General features: G+C 36.1%; 1 protein-coding gene across 1 annotated transcript in view; it reads left to right on the top strand.

Moving 5' to 3' along the window:
* MID1 (midline 1) overlaps positions 1-27,949 on the top strand; it is a 172,843-nt gene that overhangs the window by 85,671 nt on the left and 59,223 nt on the right. The window contains exon 3 of the mRNA XM_027835321.1: positions 23,488-23,587. Within this exon, the coding sequence (XP_027691122.1) occupies positions 23,488-23,587 (100 nt within the window). The remainder of the gene's footprint in view (positions 1-23,487; positions 23,588-27,949) is intronic.

Raw genomic sequence — 27,949 nt, 5'->3', positions numbered from 1 at the left:
TTTTCTTTTTTTAAATTTAATTTAATTTAATTTTTTAAAATAAATTTATTTATTTTTAGTTTTCAATGTTTGCTTCCACAAAATTTTGAGTTCCAAATTTTCACCCCATCTCACCCCTCCCCTCACCCAAAGATTTTCCTAATGATTATTTGGGGCTGGATCGTCACTTTGTCAGGTGTGTTGGAGAAGAGAGATTTTTTTAGAGGTTAGCTTTGGATTCAATAGTCACTGAGTTCCACCACAACTGTGTGATTACATGACTCTGTAATGGATGGGTTGTTCCTCTGCAATCCCTTATACAGCTAAAGACCAGAAGGAACTTCTCATTGGATCTCTGGTTATGCTTCTTTAGCTCAGTGGCTAAATTCCACCCTCAACCCTGACTCTCAAAAGGGGATGTATAAAAACATATTTCAAAGGCAAATACTCCAAATTGTGTTTTGTATTATCCAGCAACAATTTGGGGGGGGGTTTCATAAGGCTGATAAAAACATAGACATACAATCACATGCACAATTGTGCTCATATAGACAAGTTTTTCCAGTGTCTTATGTTTGTCCCATTAGTACATTGATTGCAGAGTAATTACTATAAATTTGCTAGGTGTAACAATAACATAATTATATTGTACTTTCAAGTTTATACTGTAACAGTGGAACCAAACTTCCATTTGAAAGGTTGGTGGGAATGTTCTATTCTAAAACTGGAACAGAGAATCAACCACATTTTTCAAGGGTAAAAGAAACCTCCTCCCTTCCCTGGCCCCCCCCAAAAAATGCAACCCATCTGATGGTGCATTCTAGTGTAAACTGGTTTGAATCTCTGCAAGCTGTTATTAGTTTGAGATGGAATGGATCCTGAATCATTTCAGCCTCAGCTCAAGCCTAAAACCGTACAAATAAGCATTTGTATTATCTATTTTTCTGCACAACTTTCTTCAGCCTGTGGGGAAACAGCTTCACAGCAATTTACTCACAGAACAAACTGGCAGGTCTTCCCATCCTAGGCTTCTAGTTCTCCCCTCTCATTATTCTTATTGTCATATTAATTTTGCAGTGTTATATTGTTCCATAATTTAATTTCTTCTGAAACCATATCTAGTCACAGATGGTGGTTGATAATTAACTACAAAAGGGTCTTAAAATCCCAGATAGCTATTTGAACAACAGAGAGTGCCTGTAAGAATCTTGTAGACCTTACTATGTTAGAACCTGTTTCTTATCTTTTTATGAACATACAAGCAAACCATCAGCTTGCCAAAGATAGCATACATGTGCTTGGTGTAGAATTATCATTGTGTTTTAAAAAATCATGGAACTTGTTCTTCATTGTGATGTACATACCTTAGGATATTTTTCCGACACCCTACAGCTGTTCTTTCATGATGTTTTATTTGGGCAAAAAAAATCTCTGAAGGACTTAATTGATGTGATCCAGAAGTCTGGCTATTTTAACTGCCTGGCCTTTGCTTTGCCAAATTCCATTCTAGTGCTCCTCCCCCCTCCCTAAAAAAAGAAGTATGCCTGCATTAGATTCCACTAAAGGGGATAAAATGCTGCTGAAGATTTGACCTTTTTATATGCTGAGATGGTTGCTTGAAAATGGACACAGAGTCCTATGGATTCTGATTACACCCAGGAATTCCATTGCAAACACCTAGCAACAGATTGTCTCCAAACTCTTTGGAATGGAGCGCTTCTCCCCAAAGGCCCCCTGGGTACTCTGCTATCCCTTTCTTCACTGATTATCAATGTTTGCAGTAAGAAAATGTTCAGCATTTTGGGAACTTGAAGACTGAACTTGTATTTGCAATTTTCCTATCACTTTGTTAGAGAATGGTTTTCAAATAAACAGGCTTTAAACTTCAGTTTCATGCTTATGAGTTTAGGTGATAATAATGAGCAGATAATCTGCTAAAATGGGACATTTGGTTCCTCTAAGGGAGCTTCAGGGGACTCCAGATTGCTAAAGCCTTATTACATTCTTACACCAAGTTTTCTTGAAGTTTCATGTGTGTCAAATATCAGTGAGTTAAAATCAGCCAACCATTTGATTCACAATTTATGTGTAAATCTATCAATTGCAACATCTTTTATGATAGCGAATATACAGAGGTGTGCTGATAAATGCTTAGCAACCAGCTCTCTGGAAAACAAACAAAAATGTACACATGGTGTACTTTTACATTTAATCTGCTTTGTTAACATTTTTTAAAATCTGGACAATTGACAAAACCATAAATAATACTGTGATTTGTGGCATTTGCTGATTTCTGAGGTGTAAATGCTCACACTGAAAATTTAACAATTGACTCTCAAAAACTAGGTACAAGCTGGCTCTGTCCAACACACTTCTGCAAGATGTCACATGCAGTCTGGATCAGAAGACATTAATGTGTGTATTATATGTGTGTGTGTGCATACATGTGTGTATGCGTGCATGTATACATATATATCAGACATCAGTAGAAAATGAAGTGATGCTGTATACAGTAGCTTTTAAGCACAACACCTTGTAAGAAATAAATCATCACTGCATTAACTTACACTATGAATAAGCCTGGTGTCCAAAATAAGTAATCGGGGTTTTTTTTTGGTGTGCACTACCATACGATCTGGGTTTTCCAAGGAAGGTGGGTTTAAAGGTGAGTACAGAGAAAGAAGTAGAAGTTATATCCATCAGGTACACTCTTTCTCATGGATATGTAGGATAGGAACACAATAGGAAAAGATTTGTGCAGGCTATCAAATTTTGGTAGGATGTGAGCGTATCACAGCAGGGTAGTTATTATACATCCTACAATAGGGGGCGGGAGAAAAGGGTGAATCCATTGAGAACAACACTGGGCCCTTAGGAGTTCCTGAGAGACTGCTAGAGCCCCAGAAATACAACCACATACTCTCTATAATGTGAGAATATACCAGAGTTTCCACCCTATCCTGAAGACTTTGATGCACCCTCCAAGCCCTGCCAGACCCAGTAAGTAGGGCCTGTTATACAGCCTGCCCTAACAGTAGGAAAGGGAGAGCTGGCTGGCCTTAGACTTCTGTTTATGTTAGTAAACATCATCTAGCCTATATGCTTTGTTTGATCAGGTGATGGTCCAGGTGTTCCTTTTAAGGCAGAACTAGCCCCTGAGATCTTCAGGACAGCCAGGCTGACAAGTCAACTCCTGATTCACTCCTAATAGTCTGCCAATCAGGCTAGGAAGACTTCCAAACCAAAACCCTCCAGGGTCCCTGCAAGCAAATCAGAATTCCCAAAGGAACCAGGAACTCACATATCCACTGGTCTCAATGGTGATTCAAGCTGCAAGTGGCCTTAGCCCTGTGTCTCCTTATTGTTAATTCTCCAAATCAGAGTGAATTTCTTGGGATCATCTCCTTCCATACCCAGATACACTCAGTGTTCAGGAAGGGTTTTGGAAATATAACTATCAAGAATAGGTGTGTTAAATTGCTCAGAAAATGCCATTCCATATTTTGAAGGGAAAAAAAAAGACAGTACTTTTAAAGCATACCATAGGGAACTCAAAATTGTCATTTCTGAGTCGAACATCACTCAGGTGCCTCATTCAATCACAGCACAATTTGTTTCTTTATAGAAGGCTTTTATCCTCAATCAGATTACTCGGTGTGAAAGCACTTCTAAGTTTCTCTGTAGAACCATAGCCTGTGTGAACCAAAAGAGACCTGGGCAATCATTTATAAAGTCTAACTCCTCTCCTTATTACAGATGAGAAAATGGAGGCCCAGAAATATTAAGTAACTTTATTAAGGTTGTAATGTTCAAATACTACAGAGATGAGATTGGAACTCGGGTTTTAAAATTCAGTGCCTTTGTGTGCTAGATTTTTAAAAAGCTATTTTTTCTGTAATAAAATCACTGAAGTCATTTTTGATCACAGCTTTTGTCTTTAATGTTTTGGCCTTTGTTTGCTTGGTGATTGGAAAGATAATCATAGCAACAAATAATATTATTGATACTCAGTGAATTAGTTAAAGTATGGAACTCGAAATGCCTTTTTGCAATGAATTCCACTAAAATCACAGAGGATCTTTGGAACAAAGATGATTACCATGTGGCTCTGATATCCTTTGGTTATCATTAAATATAAATATAGCCACATAAGCACTTGGTAATGGACTGCCTCCCTACCCCCACCTGAAAATCAGATAAAATTGTGAAACCACAGAGTTAGGACATAATTGAAGCAATTTTAGAAGTCACAGTTAGAGTAAATTCTCTAATACTCAAAGGCTAAGGCAAGTGTTTTACAATAAATCGATCTTTTAACCATTTGTCTGATACAGAGCCAGCAGCCCTGATGACCTAATGATTTCATTCCTCTGTTATTTTTAATATGCAGAATGAAAGCTGTATTTAAAATGCTTACTATTATTTTAACAGTGCAGCTCTTTAATAAATTGCTTTTGTTAAAGTAAAACAATATTGCACCAGGAGAGAATGTGTAACTCTTCACAGTCCCAGGTTCTAAAATTCAATAAATCATCTTTTTATCTGTCAACACCTGCGGTCTAAGATTTATTGCATAGACCATTCTGTAGTAGATGTCTACTTGGGCAGATGGCCACCTCTAACACTATAATTTAATCAAGTCATTTTTGTAATGCAGAAAACCATAATTTTGTAACTCAAATATTTTTCCACTTCTTTAGACCCTTGTGCATCAGTTATCAGCTGGCTGTCAAACAGAACCAACTTTCTACTTAATGTATTATCTTTTATATCAGTAAAGCCCTGTATTATTTTAGTACAGTTTAAACTTTAATAGCTTAAAACTGCCCTAAGACTTTTGGGACATACTATATTATTATGTATGTTCTTTCATTCAACATGTGCAGTGTTTCCTATGTTCATAGAGCTATGCTAGTTGCAGAGCAAGAAACAAAGAAGGATAATTCCCATAGGAATTTGTGGTCTAATTGGTCGGGTTTGGGAGGAGACCAGTCCAATGTAAACTCTCTGTAGGCATGAACTATGCTTTTTTTTTTTTCCCCTCTGTGTTACAATTTCATTAGTACGTTGTCTTTTGCTCATAGTAGGCACTTAACTATTTATTGGATTGGACCTGGCCAGTCATAGAAATTTAGAGCTGGAAGCTCTAAAGGCTTTCATATTTGGAAACTAAATCAGTAGATAGCACAAAGGAAGTTCAAAGTTAAACTAAGTAGTATGGACAATAAGTGCCTAGTTAAGAGAATGGAGAAATCAGTGTCAGATCAGAATGTGTGGAGATAGCATTGTGGAAGATGTGGGATTTGAGCTGAGTCCTGAACCAAGGATTTTGTTTTAGGACTTGGACAAGATATGGAAGGCAGAGACTATGGAAGGGCTGTCTGCTTGGAGCAGAAGAAAAAGAGTCAGAGTTAGAAGGAGAATAGTATGTTTGGGCAATGGTAAAAGAGAATGGGCAATCTAAACTGGGGTTTATTTTAGGGAGTTATAAAGAAGTTAGGGTAGGACCAAATTGTGTAGGACTTTGAATTTTACTTGAAAATTTTGGACTTTATGAAGCAGATATGGATGTAATTGGAGGTTTGTTGTTGTTTAAAAAAATAACACAAAATCACCATCTTAGATTATTCTGGTAGCTATATATAGAATGAGTTCAAGCAGGAAAACTACTTAGGAGTCCCTTGTAGTGGGCTTTGGACTGGGGTATGGTGGTAATAGAAAGGAGGTGGATGCTAGAGATGTTTTATAGGTAGAATCAATGAGATTTCTTGATTGGATATACAAGACGGAGAGGGAAAGATCAGAGATGCCTGAGTTTTTGAACCCAGATGATTGGGAAACTGATTAGTGTCATTGACAGAGATAGAGAAGTTAGGAGCAGTTCAGGGGAAGAGGATAATGTTTATGCCATAATTTCATTTGAGGTGGTGGGGAGATGGCCTACTGGAAAGCTCCTATAGAAAATTAGAGATATGGGACTGGAGCTTGAGTGAGAGGTCTTGACTAGAAATGTAGATTTGAGTCATAAGTTGAGAAGTGATAGTCAAAAACAATGTTACTTCAGTGATAGAAAGAGTATATATAGAGAAGAGATGCTCATAGGCTTTGTTGGCTTTCATATTTGGAAACTAATGATCCTTATGTGCCAGAAGAGTCACTTTGATTGTCACGTACTAAGGCTCATCATTAGAAAGTCTATTAATAGTTCCCATGTAAAGAGAAAGTTTAGGACAGCTAGGTAGTGCAGTGGATAGAGCATCAGCTTTGTAATGAGGTAAGACATCATCTTCCTGAGTTCAAATCGTTCTCAGACACTTACTAGCTGTGTGACCCTGGGCAAGTCACTTAACCTTGTTGGCCTTAGTTTCTCAACTGTATAAATGAGCTGAAAAAAGAAATGGCAAACAGTTCCAGTATCTTTGCCAAGAAAATCCAAAAATCGGGTCACAGAGAATCACGACTGAACAACAAAAAGAAAAAGTTTGCTGCAAAAGCCATTTATTTATGAATATTTATGAGAAATCTTCTCTCAGTGGTATTGACTGAGAAGATTTTCTAAAGGGAGCTATAAGGACAATTTCTAACAAAATTCATTTTCTTTTTTTTTTTTCATGTTTGATCAGCTGCCTCCCTAGTATTCAGAATTGACTGTTCCTGGATAGTTGTCAGTCATTGCTTTGTTTTTGTTATTGTAGTGGCAGTTTCTTAACGTACTAAGATAGAAGGAAAAAGTCCTTTTGGCTTAAAAAGGAAAACCAAACTTGCGGACAGTTATTCAATGTAAAAAATCTGCCTTGAATTATAGTACAAAGCATGTAACTTTACAATTATTCACTAGCTATATTATATGACAGAGTTTGTTTAAAGAAAAGTAACACATATAAGAAAGACAAAGGTTAGCAGAAGGTAAATACTGTCTTTGTTTGTTTTGTCATCTCCAATTAATTATTGAGCTGTCCTTCTGATCTCATAGTATTACCACTGAGTCCTAGTGGTAGCTTATGACTAAGTTTTCTGATCCACCAAGGAAATAGAAAGCTACATTGACATTTCATCTTATCAAATAGCATAAATAATAATGATGATGATAACAATGATGATGTTGATGATAAAACACCTAGAGCAAAGTTTAATTTGTTTCCTCTTGGCTTTGCATATTTTTGTCAAGAGGAATTTAAAAGCAATACAGTCACTTTAACCAATGGGGAGGAATGCATCATATTTACTCATCACAAACAGATGAGTCTTCATAGTCTTCTGGCTAACTGCCCTCCTTTTCTTTCAACACCACTTTTAAAAAAAAATTTTAAAGCAACATTTATGGGAAATTGGGAACACACCAAGGCTAAACTTCCTGTTCTTTGGCACAATCTAAACTTTTGAGCTCATTTGTATTTTTTTTTAAATCAACTCTTAATTAGCCAAGGTATCAGTCTATGTTTATTGAAGATTCGCACTTCAGTCTCACTGACTCAAATGGCTAAAAAGAAGAAAAATATGTGGGAATGATCAGGAATCAAGAAGGAGAAGTATGGGCTACTTTGCATTTATCCCAATATATTTTGCGTAATTTCAGTGCTGGGTAGTGGATTAAGAATTGGCCTGGAATTCAGGAAGACTTGGGTTCACATAGGTGTCCTGCTGACCTTGGGCAAATCACTTAACCTCTTAGTAACCCAGGCAACTCTCCTAGGTGATAAGTTGCAGAGAAGGTACCAGCCTACATTGGTAGAGGAAGTTTCTCACCAAAAATCCTTATGTGGGTGAAATTGCAAGTCTGATTATATGTGTATTTGTGTGGGCACACATGCACAGAAGTAGATGTCTATTTGCTTCTTCAGGGTGGGATCATTTTGTTTGAATAGTTTTGCCCCAGTGCCTAGCATGTACCTAGGACATGTTAAATTCTTCTTGAAGTGAATGAACTGTGGGAAAAAAAAGAAATATTGGGTAGAAGTAACTACTTCTCTACATATAACTCTCCCTTTTAATTTTTTCCCTATACTTCTCTATAATTGTTTTGGTACATCAAAATTAATTTTGTAACACCTTGTATTTGCCAGAAATCTAACATGATTTTGCTGCAGATTGTGCTTATAACTCAATTCAATCTAACAACCATTATGTGCCCGTTATGCTCAAGGTGATTCACCATTACAAACATACTTTCACGTCAATGCTTTTTGTGTGTTTGCCTAAGACGTCAGAAAATCTTTTGGGCAACCTATAAGCTAAAAAATAAAATCTAAAAAAATTTGATTGATGTGATTAATCAATGAAATTTTTCTTAACATTTCCCTCTTCACGCTTAGAAAACTGGTTATGTAATCTAAAGAAACAAAGTTTTTCCAACTACCCAATAGACTGTATCAGTTCAGGAAAAGAACAGCTTTCATTTCTATAATACTTTCAAGTTAAAAAAAAAAAGCACTTGCCTCACAATAACTAGGGAGCTAGATACTGTGTTACTAAACTCATTTTACAAAATTAGAAACTGAGGCTCAGAGGAATTTTGATTTGTTTAATCAGTGTTATGCCATAGCATAGTGTGCTGGTCTTGGAGTGAGAAAGACCTGAGTTAGGAGTCGCTGAACAAGATCTTTATCCTTTCTGGGCCTCAGTTTCCTCATCTGTAAAGTGAGGCTAATAATAGCACTTATTTCATAGATTTGTAAGGATCCAGTGAGATAGTATATGTGAAGTGCTTTGAAAACTTTAAAGCAGTATATAATTCTGAACTATTATTGTTACTGGACAGCTAGGTGGCACAGTGGATAGAGCACCGACCCTGGAGTCAGGAGGACCTGAATTTAAATCCTGCCTCAGATACTTACTAGCTGTGACCCTGGACAAGTCACAACCTGGCCTTAGTTCCTCATCTGTAAAATGAGCTGCAGAAGGAAATGACAAATCACTCTAGTATCTGTGACAAGAAAACCCCAAATGGGATCCAAGAATCAGACACGACTGAAGGGACTTAACGACAAGCAAAATTATTATTGTCATCATTACAGTTATTAATCTAATTCCAGTGCTACCCCTTATATGCTGCTTCTCAAAGAAAGGATCAAATAGTGACTGCTATGTCTGCCTGTTAGTAAAGCTCGCCCCCCTTACATTAAACTAATGTGTTGGGAGTGATTGGCTCAGGTTTTAGGGGCAGAATAATTCTTTCATTCATTAGTAAAATATGTTACTGGTGTAATTAATTTATATTTTAGGGACATGAAAGTGTTAATTCATTTCCAGAATACATTTACCTTTTAAATAGACCATACTCTGTTCGCTTAAGTATATATAAACAAATTATAGGCAATTTTATTGTGACAGTGGATTAGGAAATTGTAATGAAGTACTGAAAACTAAATCACCCTGAAGAATTCCCTGTTATTCATAGGCAAGAGGCCAACAAATCTAAGAAAATGAGAAATACAAAATCATCACTGAAGAGGGACAGAAGGAATTTCATTTTAGCACACTGACTTACCACTTAGCAAATGTCGGTTTTCTGTCTTTTACTAGACAAATGAAAAATGTTTAATGATGACATGGTAGGTAAGGCAGTGACTGATAATTGATTAGATAATGAAACTCCTTCAAAAAAAACCTCCATTCTTAAATTTTTTCTGAGGTTTTGGTTAGGCATTTAAAAAAAGTATATACCATGAGAAAATAACGTATTTGTGTCAGTGAGTTAAAAATCTTCATCTGTATAAAATTCCTTTAATTTTTTTGGAGAGAAGACAATTTTATTGCAAATTTACAAACTGGAATTGCCTTGAATTTCAAGAAAATGCCTTGGAAAAGGTTTAAATAATTTAACAAGATATCTATCTTAAACATGAATTTGAAAATTCCCTCTAAATCTCTTAATATCAACCATCAATATTTTCCTACTGAAATACTGTTTTCATAAGGTTACTAGGATTTCCTATGACAAATTCACTTGAATTGATACTTAAACATGATTTCAGATTTAATCCTGGTATTTGGAACATATATAGTCCCATTACAAGAATGTTATTTTTTCCTCTGGAAAAAAATCCTAAAATCTAAAAACAAAAAACACCAGCAAATGGAGTAAATTAGATGTTTCCATATTATGTGTAATGGTTGGTGGCCAGACATGAAAACAGGTTTAACCAGTTAACAGAATTCCCCTAATGTAACTGTTGTATGTCACAGTGCGTACTTAAATGTATTCCTTTTGGGGCAGCAATTCCAAGTAAAGAAAAAGGTTGAAATGATTGCTTAAGGCTTTAAATAAACACAGAGTATGTGATTCAGCCACCTTGTTAATGAATCAAAAAATATAGGGAAGATTTTCATGTTCTAATAATGATAACAAAACATAGCCTTCATTGTGGACATTTGTCATTCCACCCCTAGTGAAAAGTGGTCACATTCTTCTGTTGATTCCATGTGGACTATCTGGATGTCCCAAAGGTAGGATCCCTTTACATAGTACTGCTTTTGTACATTCTTGACATATTTAGGATGCCTTCTTTCTTTCTTTCTTTCCTCATTTCTTCCTTTTTTTCTTTCCTTCTCTCCTTCTTTTCTTCTTTCCTTTCTAATCTTTTTCTTTCTTTCCTTCTTTGTTTCTTTCCTTCTCAAAGATCCAGCTTTATTTTTTTCTCAAGTGATTCATAATTTTTTCAACATACCCTTTTTCATTATTGTAAATTTGACAAACATTACCAGTTCATTATACAAAGAACACAAAGATACTTTTATATTACATACAACTGGTTTTTAAATATTTATTAAATTCAGCATAGTAGTTTTAACACTTCTATACCTGTGTTTGTGCCCTTTTGAATTTCTTTGTGCTCTTTTGTGATTTTTTTCTTTTACCATCAAACTTCCCTTTATTGTAATTTTTTTCAAGTGAAAACACTCCTTTACTTCTTCCCCCTCTCTCTATTTCATTGCGAAAGCAAGAAAGACAAATCCCCTCTTACAAAAATATATAGTCAAACAAAACAAACTCCCACATTGCCGTGTCATAAGTGTATATGTGTGTGTGCCTCAGTCTGCACTCTGAGTCTATCACTTCTGTATCAGGGGGTGGGTAACATGTTTCATCATGACCTATCTGGAAGTGTGATTAGTCATTGTATTGATCAGGATTCCTAAGCTGTTCAAAATTGTTTGTCTTTACAATATTGTATAAGTTCTGATTCTGCTTGCTTGACTCTGCATCAGATCCAATGAGACTTCTTGGATTTTTCTGAAACTGTCCTCATCATTTCTTACAGCATAATAATATCACGTCACATTTATGTGCCATAACTTGTTTGGCCATTCCTCAGTTAATGGGCACCTCCTCAGTTTCCAATTTTTGCCACTGTGAAAAGAGCTAATAGAAATTTTTTGCATATATGGGTCCTTTCCCCCTTCTTTGATCTCTCTGGGGTTTAGAGATAATAGTTGTCTAACTATGTCAAAGGGTGTGCACTAGCTTTAACAGTTTGTGCGGCATAGTTCTAAATTGCTTTGCAGAATAGCCAGACCAGGTAGAATATTTCTAAGCCTATTTTCTGACCAAAATGTTTCAATTTTTCTTGGAAAATTCCTTGTGCAGTTTTTGTATATCATGATGTACATTATAGGAAAGGTGGTCCCTTCCTGGGATAGCTGGCAATTTAAGAGCATTATGCTTAAATTCTAAACAAAGCTGTTCATGAGAATTATTGTAATAATATTTATTTTCAGCAAATTCAGAAACATATTTTCTTCTAAAATTTGGTTGCTTTTGAGGGGTTGAAGAAAAACACATAATTCTTATAGAGAAGTTAAGAAAAAAACAATAATAATGATAACTAGCTTGCCAAACACTTTACAAATATTATCTCATTGGATACTCACAACAACCCAGAGCAGTAGGTGCTGTTATTATCCCCATTTTACAGTTGGGGAAAGTGAGGTAGACAGAGGTTTAAGTGACTTATCCAGGATCACACAGAAAGTATGTGAGGTAGAATTTGAAATTGGGCCTTGCTGCTCAAATTATGACCCTCTATCCACGGCCCCACCTAGCTGTCTGTAAAAATATATTTCATTTGGGGCAGCTAGGTGTTGCAATGGATAGAGTACCAGCCCTGGAGTCAGGAGGACCTGAGTTCAAATCTGGCCTCAGACCAAACATTTGACACTTAATAGCTGTGTGACCCTGGGCAAGTCACTTAACCCTAATTGCCTAATATATATATGTGTGTGTGTATGTATATGTATATATATATATATATATATGTATGTATGTATGTATGTATGTATATGTATATATGTGTGTGTGTATGTTTGTATACATTATATGTGTATGTATGTATGTATATATATGTATGTGAGTATTTCATTTGATTTAGAAAAGTGCTATGCAGGCTCAGATTCTTAAAATCTAGCCAATAACTCACTAACGTTCAGACTCCTTAAGAGTCTGGCTAATATAGCGGATCTTTAATAAACCTTGTCTTCGGCTGCAAAAAAAAAATTGAGTTTAAAAAAGTAAAAGAAAAAAGAAAACTGCATTGCAAATGTAAAATAACAAAAGCAGATCAAAAGTCATATAGAAGTTCTTAGTGTTAGAACAGAACACTGAAAACATTGGAATGAGTTGGCCAAAGACATATAGTTGTTCAGTGGATGTATTGAGACTCAAAACATCTTAAGACACTTAACTTCACCCTGACTCTTCATGCTGCATTCTAGTATACATTATTTACAAATAAAACATAAATACTTAATTAAATATCCATTTATACCCAAATGTGCATCTGTTAAATGCAAAATCATTTCTGCATGTTCTTGGATAAATTCAGTATAAAAAAACAATTTGAGATTCATCATGAAACTCCATGCAAGGATGTATGTGAATAAATTATGGGCAATTTTAAGTATCTACCTTTTAATAAGCTCACCCCTGTATATTAAGCAATAGAAACACAATCGTCTGCTAAGGAACTAGGAAAGAATAAGATAGAAATAATTCAATTTATGACAGAAGAAATAAATGCTGGAATGGTCTATATATGCAGTGTTTATGATAGCCATAAAGCTCAGAGGACTTTATTGATATTAATTATTTGCTAATTTAAACACTTCTGATGTTTATTTTAGAATTAATGACAATTAGACCAGGAAAGTAAGATGACTTGCCAGTGACATTCAGCAAATGCCAAAAGCAATATGAATGTATGTAGGATACAGCAGTGAATAATTGCTAATTTAGACCCCTGGGCCATACTTCTTCAATGACGTGAAAATTAAATGATTTGGGACGTGTGCAGTTGCCTAAATTTTTACTAAATTTTATTTTCAGGAATCATGGTTGAGCTAGAAAAGAGACCTAGTTTGTCGTCTACATATGCATATGTAAGATAATTAGATTCAGAATAATGTGTATAATTATGTATAATATATTTTTATATATAATATATGAGCCTTCCTGGAAACCTGAAAGACTTAACTTCAGGTCTTTCTTCAGGACAAGCCACTGAAGTGTTCAAAGCTTTCTGCAAATCTCTCAGATGGTTATTTGCCTAAGAAGGTGTTGAACTGTATTGGCAGAGCCTTCTGATCTGGAAGTTCCCTGTACAGATGAATCATAGATGGCTTTCCTGCGACAAGCATGAAACTTTAGTTGATGTCTTTTTGAACAAAAACATCCAATTAGGTTTTGCCTAGTAATTAGCAATAGTCCTAAAGCAATTGTATTTATCATAGATATTAAAATTATTTTCCAGAAAAAGTGATCATATGAAACACCAGAAAAAATGGTTTGGATAAATTAACTTGTTGATGTTATTTACAAATCCACAAAATGAGTTCGCCTTTTCTTATCCCATTTTTTCAGTTATACCATAATATAATGTACTTTAAGAGAAATTATTTTTACCAATTAAGGAGTGTTAGGTGATAGGGATGGAGACTGGACCTGTGATTTCAGTGGCGCCAGGAACTTCCAGGGGGTAGAAACGCTCTCTCTGCCAATGTTGGTTGGCACTTTCATTGTACCTTTCTCTTAGAGAGTTGTTTTGAAAACTTTGAGGTTAAATGATTTGCCCAGAATTTCACTCTTAATATGTATCAGAAAGACTTGAACCCAGGTGTTCCAGATCTAAGATTGGCTTTTTGTGCACTATTCTAATCTGCCTCTTTAGTGAGTATAAAAATGCCTTCAAACATCATAGTTTGTCATTTAGGGGAAAAGAAGTAATATATATTATTAACTTTGCAAAAAAGGAGTGCCTTTTAAAACTATCCATAACTCATCCTCAAATGCATACTTATTATTATCTGAAGTTTATAAACTGAAATTCCTTGATAATAAATTCCAAAAAGACAGGTTGCAACCTATTTGTCTAAAATTCAAGTCCAAAATGAACTGGCAGGGTCTAAGATCCTCATTATCATCATCAAAGTAAGCTAGAAAGAACTCCAGCTTATGAGTTAGAAGTCTTGGGTTCAAATCTCTCCCTTTTGACATTTACTTGGGTGAGCTTGAACAAGTCACTCATCCTAAAACCTGACTTGCTTCATTAGTACAGTGAGTAATAAAAATGTCATCTGAGCTCCCATCCACCTCTTATTCTATATGGTTCTATAATCATTAATGTTCATTTTTAGCACTTTAAAGATATAGCAATGGAAGGGTGACCACTGTTCACACTGACCCACCCCATTATTTTACAAATAAGGAAACTGAAACTCACAATGTGAAAGTGGTTTACCTAATATTACATAGCTAATAAGTTGAGGATTTGAGATTCAAACTTAGGTATTCCAACTAAAAATTCTAGCATTCTTTCCTTTGTGAGATGTTCAAAGATCTCTAGTGAGCCAGACACTTCTCATTAAATTTTGATGTGATACATTTTAGAATGAAAAGTTATGTCATATATTGAACCATAGTATAACTAGGCTCCCAGGCTAATAACATAAGAAAAATATACATATGCCTGTCTATAATATGAATATCAGATCCTACATTACCAAAGTTACAGCTGAAGTAGAGTAAGAAGCCATTCAGTTTACTTTTTAGAAAGTATTAAGGATGGTTGTTAAATATGAAAATATAATATTTCTATATGTTATTTATTTAAAAGCAAAACTCTGAACCTCAGTTGATGATGGGATAAGAGAGGCAGATTCTGTAGTGTTAACAGAATGGTCAAATAAAACTTGACAAGGTAAATACAGGATCACATATCAGACTATCATAAATTGTACTTCATGGAACACTAGATTTAAATTTGTATGCAGATTGTATTTTTATTAGTTTTTTTTTTGTAATTCCCTCAAAGGTATGTCTTGCCAGGGCATTTGGATACAGTAACTATTACAAGCAATGAAAGAGACATTAGAAAAAATAAGACTGATATAAATCACACATAGTTGTGGTCTGTTGCGAGTTGAAACTGAAGACAGCCTTGTACGTCACAGACGTAATTAAAACATCTGAAGAGTTTACGTATAAAGAATTTCACCTTTTATGCAGGTGGCACGTGTTAATAAGGGTGTGTTTTCTTATTAAGAAGAGTGATTAAAGTTTCTCAGAAGAAAATATATGGGTCGTAGTATTAAATGTGTTCATATCCTGGTCTCACTTTAGCACTGTGGTGTTGGGTGTCAGGAGTATGAACGCAGTTCCTGAATGTCTCCCTGAATATTCGGGAATGAAACAAACCAGATCTGTGTTTAGTTTGAATGGCATCCAGACCCTAATGTTCTGCATTAAAGACACACTCTAGCACAGACTTAGGAATAAGAGCAAACATTCTTTAAGACCTGGGCAAGTCCAAAAGGAATTACTGAAATCTCCTGTTTCAGGCATACATTTTAATAGTAGTGCTCAGTGACAAGTCATTAATTCCCTGCAACCTGACACTAAAGCACAGGTCTCAGAAGGCTAAAATTAGGGGTATTTGTCTGCTTAACTTACTATTTGATCATGTATCAGCGTGATAGGGAAACACAACACACTTCTGTTAGTTTGGATTTACCTTCCTCGGATGATGCTCACAGCCATGCTGCAGAGATCGCATTGAGAATAAGCTCCGTAAGAGATATTTCCGTAATCATCAGCCTGATTCATTCTCCCATAAAGTGATTTAGGATGATTTTTTAATTAATTTATTTTGATTTGTCAACAATCACTTCCATAAGCTTTTGAGTTTTAAATTTTTTCCCCTCCTTTCCCACCTCCCTCCCTAAGATGGTGTGCAATTTGATATAGGCTATACATATACATTCCTATTAAACATATTTTCACGTTAGTGATGTTGTGAGAATTAGAACCAATAGGAGGGACCACCAGAAAGAGGAAACAAAACCCAACAGAAGAAGAAAAAAATAGCAAATAGTATGCTTCAATCTGCATTCAAACTCCATGGTTCTTTCTTTGGATGTAGGTAAGCATTTTCCATCATGAAGCCTTTGGAGATGTCTTAGATCCTTGTGTTGCTGAGAAGGGTTAAGTCTATCAATATTGTGACTTAGGATGATGAACAATGAAATGGCTTCCACTTGGACTAATGGGAAAACATAAAGGGAAGCAGTGTGATACATTGGAAAGAGCAATTGATTGAGAGTTGAGAACCAATCCCAGCCATTCATTCCCCCATACCACCTGTGGGATCTTGGGCAAGTCATATCTCTTTTTCTTCATCTAGAAAGTGAGGCAGTTTGGGCTAGGTGGCTCCTAAGTTCTCTTCTTACACTATATTCTTTATAAAGCTAACACCAGACGTTAGAGGAGAAAATAAATCATAAAGTATTAATGTATGAAACATGGAAGGATAATACTTTATGCACAGGATTAGTTTTGGTTTTCAAATATAACTTTTGCTCAACATTCAAACATTAAATGCTTTTGGTTATATTTTTGCTTAAAAATACAAGTACTAGTAGCAAAGTGGATAGAGTGCCAGGCCTGGAGTCGGGAAGACTCATCTTCCTGAGTTCAAATCTGACCTCAGACACTTACTAGCTGTGTAACCCTGGGCAAGTCACTTAATTCCATTGCTATGGGGAAAAAAGACTAACCTCAAATCCCACTTTCTATAGGAGAGTCCCTTCTCCCTCCTTCCTCTGGGATTGCCTTCCATCTACACTGTATATATTTTGTACAAATATAATTATTTTCATGTTGTCTCCTTCATGAGAAAGTGAACTCCTTGAGGGCAGGGATGGAGTTTTTTGCCTTTATATACTTAGCACTTAGTACCCTATTACTGTCTTTCCAGTCCCCCGGGCTTACCACCAAGGTGTTTTCCTCAACTCTTCCCTCTTCCCTCTGTCTCACCTTCACTCCCCCTTATTCCATCTATTGCCAAAGGCTGTTCATTTTACCTTCCTAACCTCTCTTGAATACTTCCCTTTGTTTGCTCTGACACTGCTACCACCCTGGCACCAGCCCTTATCAACTCAAGCCCAGACTATTGCAATAGACTTCTTGTTAGTCTGCCTGCCACAAGTCTCTCCCTACTTCCTTCATTCTCCAATTAATTAGCTGTCAAACTGATTTCCCTGAAGCTCAGATCTGATTATGTCACCATCCTACTCAATGACATCTGGTGGCTCCCTATCACTTCCAGGATCAAATATAAATGTAGCTTTTGTTCCATTGGTATGGAACTCTCTCCTTATTGGTGGAGATGAATGCCCTGCCTTGTGTGAATGGCAGGACATAGTTGGCAAGAGTCAAGAAAGCATCAATTCTTGGCCAGTCCCCCTTCAAGACTCTTCAAGCCCAGTCCCCCTTGAGACTCACCAGGCTTTGAGTTGAGTTGCTTCAGGTGTTTTTGGCTTCCAGCTTCCGGAGAGAAGATAGAAGAGGCCAACCCCGCTTATGGTTGCTGAAGGAAAAGACTCTGGGAAAACATGAGAGAAGCTGACAGTTTCCATCATGTCGCTATTCCTATATTGCTACGCTAGACACTTTTGGGTAAGATCAAGGATAGTGCCTCTTGGTTGAGCTGAGTTATCCCGATCCCAATGGATCCCTGCACTCTGTATTGTCTGGTATATATTCTCTTATGCATAACTTCTCTGATATCTGTTTTGTTATGATTTGGAAAACTGGGTATTCACTATGTGTGTTCATTTTTGGAAATGGTATTTGGTTTCCACCAAGGGGTCAAGCCTTGGATAAAGAACTTGGGGTATCCCTTCCTCCAATAAGAACAAAGTGATCAGAAGTTAGCTTAAAAACCAATCATATCTCCTAGGAACAATATTTAAGGGAGCAGATAGATGTGCTTCCAACCTGAGTAGAGCAGAGTTGCCTCCAAATTCCTGCCTCTCCTCCTGGAAGGAATTAAAATCTCCCTTGGAGCAGGGGGTGGGGGAAGTGCCATACAAGATCCCCTCACTAGACAGACGTAGGCTCACTTCTATTCCCTACATAAAATCCTCTGTTTGGCATTTAAGTCCCTTCATAACCTTGCCTTCTCCTTCCCCTTCCAATCTTCTTATACCATACAACCTCCTGTGTACTTTGTGATCTAGTGGCACTGGTGTCCTTGCTATTCCACAAACAAGAAATTCCTCCTATCGGCTTGAGGCATTCTTTTTTTTTTCTGGCTATCCCCCATGCCTGGAGTACTCTCCCTTCTCATCTCCGACTTCTCACCTCCCTGGTTTCTTTCAAGTCTCAACTAAAATCCCACCTGGGAGCCATCTCCAGTCATCCTGATCTACATCTTGCCACTGGACCCAGGTGGCTCTGGAGGAGAAAGTGAGGCTGATGACTTTCCACAGCCCTCCCTCACTTAAATCCAATTCACTTGCAAGTCATGATATCTTCTTCCTGATGTTGTGATCCTCTTTAAGAACGAAGGACAAGCAATAAAATCTCACCTTCTATATAAAGCATTTCCCAATTCCTTTGAATTCTAGTTCCTTCCCTCTAATGATAATTTCCCATTTAGCCTGTATAAAGCTTGCTTGCACATAGTTATTTGCATGCTATCTATACCATTAGATTGTGGGCTTCTTAGGAGCAGAAACTTTTGCCTTTGTATTCCTAGCACTTAACACAACGCCTGGCACATAGTAGGAGCTTTTTCTGTTAAATTCAGTAAACATTTATTGAGCTTGATAAATCTTTATGAACTGACTAGCACAGTGCCTGGCATGTAGGAAGTGTGTAATAAATGTTTGTTGACCGATTGTTGACTAATCAGAATAACTTATACATTTATTATTGAAAATTTACCAACAGCATAGATGGGGCAGAATGCAGCAGCCAAAGAGAATGAGAGGAACTGAGCAAAACAGAACGAAGTTTTAGGGAAACTAAATAATTAGCTATTGGGGAGCATGAGGTTTCACCAGTGAGTAAGAAAATAGGTGATAGAACTAAATTTTCGAAAATGTTGGGTATCCTAATCATAACTGGAAAGATTTACGAGATCTTAAATACAAAATATCGATACGTATCTGACTCTACCTGACCACGTAGCTCAAACTGAACCTTGAGTAAAGTATCTTGAAGCAATGAAAATGAGTTCTTACAAAAGCAAATTGAGTAATTCTATGGGTCAAATACTCCATTAGGTTAGGTTGTGGATGAATATGAAACCACTGTAGTTTTGTCCCAAAGACTCTAATGTCCTAGGTTGGCTAAGTTTTCGAGCTGAATGAAAAAAGGTTAACACATAAGCAATTCAGGCATTCTGGGCATAATTTGAGGTTTGCTGTTCTGTTGCCGCCTCCAGGAAAGACGAGCAACTCATGTGGCCTCTCTTTTATGGAATCCAACTCAACCATGCTGTGCTGGTCTGCTGAAAGGTTTTAGAACTGTCTGTGACTAGTCATGGACAGGTAGCAACAGAAGACTTCATTTTTATACATCATTTCCAACATGACCATCCCATAGGAGAAGGCTCCTGGAAATGTCCCAGAAGCTTACTCTCCCACCAAATAATAAAGACAATAAACCTGTTTGGTTTATCTTCATTTTTTTCCCAAGTAACTTTTAAAAAGTATACTATTTTATTGATGTTTAATTTTTTAAATTAAGGGTTTATTTCAAAAACAAGAAGAATGAATTTGGAAATGAATAAAAACAGTTTGTAGAGTTGGTTGGTTTTTTTCTTCTTCTGATGATTGATTATAGCAGTATAAGAATATCAAAGTTTCTGACTTGGGAACAGGAAACTTAGTAATTATTCTTTCCACTGTTTGGAAGTTTTTGGACATCCATAGCCAAGTGGATACATATATCTACTTATTCACATGACACCCTGGTGAGGCCAAAAAAAAAAAGTATTCTTATTTTCATTTTTTAGTCAAAGCAACTGAGACAAAGAAATTATATGAGCTGTTGAATGCCAGACGGGAGGTTTGTGGCACCATTGGAGACAAGAAAGCTACCACAAATTTACAAAAAGCCAAAGATCATTAATGTATAGTCTAGAACTAAAGAAGTAGAATCTCCCTCTCACCTTCCCAGTCCTGGGATATTCTATTCATGCATTGTCAGTTCCTTTGGTACAACTTGGACATGACTCTCTCTGCCAGCCTTATTTCCCTTTATTGTATCTTAAAACCGCTCTGGTTTTCTCTTCCAACTTGGATAACGTATGTACCATTTGACTTTATGTAACCCCAAAGGATCAAGATAGGTTTGTGTTTTTTAACCACAGGCTTTAGTTATATGTATTGGTTGATTGAAAGCAGATTTTCTTCATGGTGTGTATTTGAAAAGAAAAAAGAAACACCAACAGATGTTTGTAAAGCTAGGGTGTTAGATTATATTTAGTAAGGCGCCTTTTGCCCACTAGCTTTAGGTAATGCACACATAAGACATGGACCCTCCCAAAGTTTAGATAGCTCAATAAACATCCCGACTTTTCGCCTCAGTGTTTTCTAGAAATGTCAGTTTCCAGCATTTCCTGCTTATAGTGAACTAGCTTTTGAACTATGTTCCAGGAAATGGTATAAAGATGCCCTAATATTCATGGGAGGAAGTTAATGGAGAAGTAAAACATATTGGCTTTCTAGAAGAGTTTCATATCTGACTTAAGGAATGACTAAAATACCAAATAAGCTTCTTTAAATTGAAGTTTTTTTTTTCCTGTGCAAATGTATCTAAACATACATAAATATATATGTATATGTGTGCATGTGTATATATACACATATCATATAACACATGTATATATAATGTATATGCATGTAATATATACATATACAGTTAAATATTTAGCAATTATGTATAAAAAAATTTTTAACATTCATTTTTAATAATATGGAGTTTCAAATTCTCTACCTCCCTCCTGCCTATCCCTCACCCCTTGAGAAGATAAGTTATATGATATTTATTATGCATGTGAAGTCATGCAAAATATATTTCTATATTAGCCATGTTGCAAAAAACATACCCACAAAAATAAACAAGAAAAATAAAGAAAATGAAAAAAGTATGCTTCAATCTGCACTCAAGAGTTCATTAGTTGTCTCTTTGGAGTTAGATTTTATATGCATTTTTAACAGATGCTGTTGCTATTTTAAAAACTGACATTACATAGCCATTTTTAATAGTAATTAATTAAGAGTAAATATAACACAATTAAGAAACATCGTAACACCTGAGGTCATTGTTTGAAGTTTTTTTTTTCCTTCTTTCTACATTTAAGTAAACTACAAAATTTTCAATAAGTTGTCTTACTAAAAGTTTTGACTCTGTCTATGTATTTTGTGGACTGGACCTGTGATTTTTGTAGGATCATAGATTTAGAGCTGGAAGGAACCTTGGAAACCATGGAGTCTAACCCCCTCTGTTTATAGATAAGGAAACTTAGACCCAGAAAAATTAAGACTTGTACCAGTCACGCAGTATCTACGATTACACTATAATGGATGAACATTGGGATAGGAAGCTACGAGAGAACACTTCCAATGTAGATTGGCAGCTAATCTCCAAAATGGAGTTTTTGTATCCTCCGAGTTTAAGTACAGTATAGAGATACTAACTAATGGCTGCTAGAGCTATTCTCCTCTCTCCATCTCCTCTCGCCAAGAAGAAATAACTCTAGCTTAAAATTGATATTTAAACAAAGGACAAATGGTAGTGTTGTTGGTTTTTCTAGAATTCACTTAAATTCAAGGCTGGAAGTTTCCCTAATTTTCAGAGGCCAAAACTTATAGGTTTATGGTTTAGTATAACAATATTTAAAATAATTAAATTTATGCCTTCTTTAATGGTTTTATATGAATTATATTGGTTCTTGATAACATGATAGCAGTGTATTCAATTTATAGGAATCTATACATATTTGCTGAACACCAGCTATGTATCCAACACAGTACTAGGCACATTGTGGATTTAAGAAAATTGGCATTGGGGCAGGTACAGTGGATAGAGCTCTGGCCTTGGAGTCAGGAGAACTTGAATTCAAATCCAGCCTCAGACATTTGACATTAGCTATGTGACCCTGGGCAAGTCACTTAACCCCAATTGCCTTACCAAATGAAAAAAAAAAAAAGTGGCATTAAGATGGGAATGTATACTATGTTGATTCACATGAGGAAAAATAAATGAGGATGAGTGGACAAAGAATCCTAGTGGGAACTTATCCGAAGAGACTTTTTGATGCGTTATACATTGGAAAATAATTTAAATGTAAATAGTATTAGAAGCAAGAAAAGGTATAAAATTTTGTGGGAAGACAAAGGAAAAAAAATACATTCAAGTAAGGGAATAAGGGAATGGTTCACAGATAAGGAGATATTTGAATTGGGCCTCCCTGGATAGGTAGATTTTTAATAGGCGAAGTTTGTGGGACCTGAATACCAGACAGAGCGCACACTAGATGCTATATAGGAAAAAGGAGCCATTGTGGCTTATTAAGCAAGGGATTGACATGATGAAAGCTGTGTTGAGGGAAAATTAATCTGGCAGCAGTATAAAAAAAGCAGAAACCTCATTAGCATATTCAATTAGACATGCCATGACTCCAAGTAAAGAATGTCCAATGGGGAAATTTCTAAGCTCTGTAATGCTGGGAAGTTTTAACCTGCTTTTAGCTAACCTCAGCAGATGCACCAAAATTCCCAAATCAACAGTTGTATCTAATATGCTATTTGGATATTTTATTAACAATTCCAATTTAGGAGAGGTTATATATAAATTATCTAGCCTTCTTTCTTTCTAGTTCATGACCTAGAAAGTAACTTATAAATAGATGCTCAATTATATCTTCCTCAGAGAGTCAAACAATAAAAGGTAAAAAAAGGAAATATCTAAGTATCACATTTTTTCCAAGAAGTTCATTAAAATACAACCTTCAGAAGGCATTCAAGCATGTGGACTGTGACCTTTTTTTTTTAACACTGTGCAACTGGAGTTGCATAAATGTCATGTTGGTTTTTTAAGAAGAAAACTCTGATACCAATTTACTGTGGGTATGGCATTTACTGTGTATACCAAGCTATTTTGATACAGACCAGTAAAGATTTCTTTTTCTTTTCCCTCTCCTTTTTTGTTTTGTATTCAAACAGCAAAACTTAGAGAGTAACCTCACCAACCTTATTAAGAGGAATACTGAACTGGAAACACTTTTGGCTAAACTCATTCAAACTTGTCAGCATGTTGAGGTAAGTGTATCTACCCAAAAACTTTTTTTAATGTTTTAACCTAATCAGTCCAGGTCTATACTGCATGTACAAAGACTCAGGTTTTAAACACTATGCTTAGGAAGAATGATCTGAGCAGTATTCAAAGGATTTATATTCTACATATCATGGCTTTCAGAGACCCTCCAAGGATTTCCAGATAGGCGGTTTGTAAACCAGGAAGACTTCAAACTCAACCAAACTAATAAATATTTGAAAAGCAAGTTGCTCCAAGTATGAATTTTTAAAAAATGAACTGGGATCATACTTTGAAATTTGGAGAGGACCTTACAACTCAACTTAGTCCAACTTCCTTGTTATGGAAAAAAAAATAGATAAGTGGGGTCCAGACAGGTTAACCACTTAGTCCAAGTCACCTGAGGAGTAAACTGGAAGAGCCAGGATTGGCACCTGGCTCTTTTAACTCCAAATCTAAGCCCCTTCCCATTACACCATTCTAATAAGAATGTTGTAAAAATTCCTTCAGGGACTGCCATTCCCCCAGTGACAGCCTTCTCCTAAGCCATTTTAATCAGCCACAAAATCATAGAATTTTACAATTGAAAGGATTCTTTCTGTCCTTTCTGGTCTGAACTCTTAACCCCAGTGCAGGAGGGGTGCATACAGACAAATATCAAACATAGTCCACAAGTGCAGCTGGAACCGGATTAAAACATGATTGGGAAATATTTTTAAAAATAAATAAAAATAGAATAAAACATAAACAGAAGCAGCTAGGTGATATGATAGAGTGCCAGGCCTAGAGTTAAGAAGATTCATCTCCCTTAGTTCAAATCTGGCATCAAATACTTACTAGCTGTGTGCCTTGGGCAAGTCACTTAACCCTGTTTGCCTCAGTTTCCTCATCTGTCAAATGAGCTGGAGAAGGAAGTGGCAAACCACTCTATTATCTTTGCCAAGAAAACCCCAAATTAGATCACAAAGAGTTGGATATGACTGAAACTATTGAACAACAACAACAAAAAAACCACAGATAACATTACTATGTGGTTTTTTAGACTACGTGGGGCAGTGGATAGATTTAGTGCAGTGGACTCTCTAAGTCGGGAGTCGGGAAGACCTGAGGTCAGATTTGGCCTCAGCCACTTCGTAGCTGCCTTAGTTTTCTCAACTGTAAAATGGGAATAATAATAGCATCTAACCTCACAGGGTTGTGAGGATCAGATGAGATAATATTTGTAAAGTGCTTAGCACAGTGCCTGGCACATTTTTGTTATTTTTCACTCACTTCAGTCATGTATAATAGACGCTATGTGAATGTTAGCTTTTTTATTATTATTATTATTAGTAGTATTATTAATTTATTTTTATTTGAATACATATTCATAGGGATCCTCCTGTTTGGTTTAGTGGCCAAACTTCTTACTGCCTTGCGACATGCTTGAAGGGGATTCCTAAACTGTGTGATATGTTGTAGAGGACTACAGTACTATCAAAAGGTTCTTTTACACTCCTATATTATATGAGATGGAGTGGGTAGGGTGAAAAACTGTCTCTACCAATTCAAATCAGGACATTCTTTTCAACTTTTAGGGTTGTCTAGGGCACTGAGGAATAAAGGGACTTGTCTGTGAACATGCACCCATTATGCATCTGTCATAGGTAAGATTGGAACTCAGGCCTTCCTGACTCTGAGGCCAGCTGTCTACCATAGATAACGTAATTACTTGCTAATTTTACCATGTAGCGTATACCATAAGAGATAGAGTACTGTGATCTGGATTCAGCTACCGGGGTCTTCAGAGAGGATATAGAGATTGTGCCTCATGCTGAAGATTTTTAAGGACCCTGTTTTCCATACTGATCTGAGGCCAAAATGTTAGTTTTGTCTCTGTGACTTACTATGCAAGATGCAAATGCTACATCTTGAATTTGCCATAAAGCTCCCATAAAAGGTCCCTAAAGGCAGTTAGGTGGTACAGTGAATACAGCACTGGCTTTCGAATCAAGAAGACCTGAGTTCAAATCTAGTCTCAGATTAGCTGTGTGACTCTGAGTAAGTCACTGAATCTCTGTTTGCCTCAGTCTCCTCATCTGTAAAGGGAGGATATAATAATACCTACCTCCCAGGGTCGTTGTGAAGATCAAATGAGGAAATATTTGAAAAATTTTGCAAACCTTTAAGTGCTATATGAAAAGTAGCTATCATCATCATTATTGTTATTAGTTATTATTACTATCATTATTAGATCTAATGGTGTTCCAGGGTTTTCACAGTTAATAATAATATTTGGAAGGAAAAAAAATTTAGTGGCAGTTTCAAAAAAAAATCCAATTAATTTTCCAGGTAACATGAATAGTTAACATTTGTATAGCCCTTTAAAGCTTATGGAGCCTTTTATGTATATTGACTCATTTGACCTGCATAATTACCCTATGCGACAGTGCAATTAATATTAATAATAATAATAATAGTGATCCTATTAAGGTGAGTAATAATAATAGCTAACAATTACATAGTGCTTGCATTGTGCCAGACACTATTCTAAGTGTTTTACAATTAGTATCTCATTTCATCCTCAGAACAATCTTAGGAGGTAGGTGCTGTTATTATCCCCATTTTACAGATGAGGAAACTGAGGCTGAGAGACATGGGTCACACAACTGACACAAGATTCAAACTTAGATCTCCCTACCTCTGAATAGTGTGCTATGCCACCTAGCTGCCTTTATTACTACTACTTCCAATTCTTTATTGATAATTTTCCATTTAGAGCTCATTAAGCAATGCTTATCATTAAGTACTTACTATATACCAGGCATCTTGCTAAGGACCAAGAATGCAAAGGTAGGAGTGAAACAGTAATTGCCTTCAAGGAGCTTATATTCTAATGGAGGAAACTGTGTGTATATCTGCACACACACACACACACACACACACATATACATGTATACACATATATACACACATACATATACATATATGTATGTATATTATATAGTATCATATCTAAATAATTCATATATTACTCATAGAATTCATTACATTCACACACACATATATATTTCAAGGTAGTTTGGGAAGGGAGGGCCCTAGCAATTTCTTGAGGCACACTCCCACTAAAATTCTATTCTAGTGTTTTATTAGAAAGACCATGGCTCTTAAAGATCTTGGTAGTAGAATGTCATCTCTAGCAAATTAAAGCTAAAGTGAATCTAGGAATGGGTCTAGGAATAAACAGCATGTTTCTTATCTGTTAGCCAAACTAGTTAAATTTGGAGAGGCTCTTTACCGGAATGTTGTCCACCATGTAATGGATTCTTTTATACCATGTCTATTCTTCTGAATTGGTGGAAGGAGTACCCATATGGTGAAATCACAAATTCTAAACGTAGTAAAAGTAAAGAGGAAAAATGCAGATTTGGATTCAAAAGACCTGGGTTGAAATTCCAGCTTTGCCACTGTGTAACCTTAGACAAGTCACTTAACTCCCCTGGGTCCCTGTAAAATGAAGGAATTGTCCTGGATGACTTCCAAGGTCCTTTCTAGCTTCTGACCAAACCAAACCATGTGAAGAAATGATAGCAGGGCACTTTTCTCATGAATTATCATTTATTGCCCTTTCTTCTCTATCTTGGGTTTACAGTGGAAAGAAAGGAATCTGAAAGGTTCCTTCCACCCACTTGACTCATATTCTCCTTCTCATTTATCAATTGGTCCTTTTGGAAGCAGAGAACACAGTGAGAGTGGGAGAATATAAAAGGGGTGGGGAGGATGAAGAGAGAAAGAAAAGGGAATGAAAAGCAGCAGGCAGGAGGCGGGTGCAAAGATTTGAAAGATGAGCCAGAGGACCAATCCAGTTGCTTCCCCTACTCCAAGTATTGCCCTAATAATCAAATGAAAACCAGCCCTTTGATGATATAAAGAAGGAACCAAATTATAGCAGCAGCTAGAGCCATAACAGATTGGAGTGCTCACATTTCCCTCAGTCCAACTTTCCATAACAGAGTTTGCCAATTACAATTCTCTGAAGAAAAGTTTGAGTACTGCTGATTAGGCTGCAATGTAAATAATAATGAAACTATCCATAATGTTTTCATTTATGTTGAAAAGGGTGAATGTGTCTTAAAGGAATGAAAGAATGGGGAAAATTGAATGATACAACTGTCCTATATTTCTGTTTTTATGATGTGATGGCATTTTATATTTGAGACAATAACAAAGAGTTATGTTTCCTCAGTTAAAATTACCTGAGTTATATAGAGGAGTCTTATAAATGTTTTACGGCTTTGGTGCTTTTTTACATTCAAGTAAAGCCAGCCTAGTTAACCAAAGCATCAGCCTCTGGTTTTCATTATTGTCTTCAGTGATTTCAGGTCAACTGAC

The sequence above is a fragment of the Vombatus ursinus genome, unplaced genomic scaffold (assembly GCF_900497805.2).
Source record: "Vombatus ursinus unplaced genomic scaffold, bare-nosed wombat genome assembly UNPS02014814.1, whole genome shotgun sequence".
Classification (NCBI taxonomy): domain Eukaryota; kingdom Metazoa; phylum Chordata; class Mammalia; order Diprotodontia; family Vombatidae; genus Vombatus; species Vombatus ursinus.
This window is presented reverse-complemented; position numbering and strand designations above follow the sequence as displayed.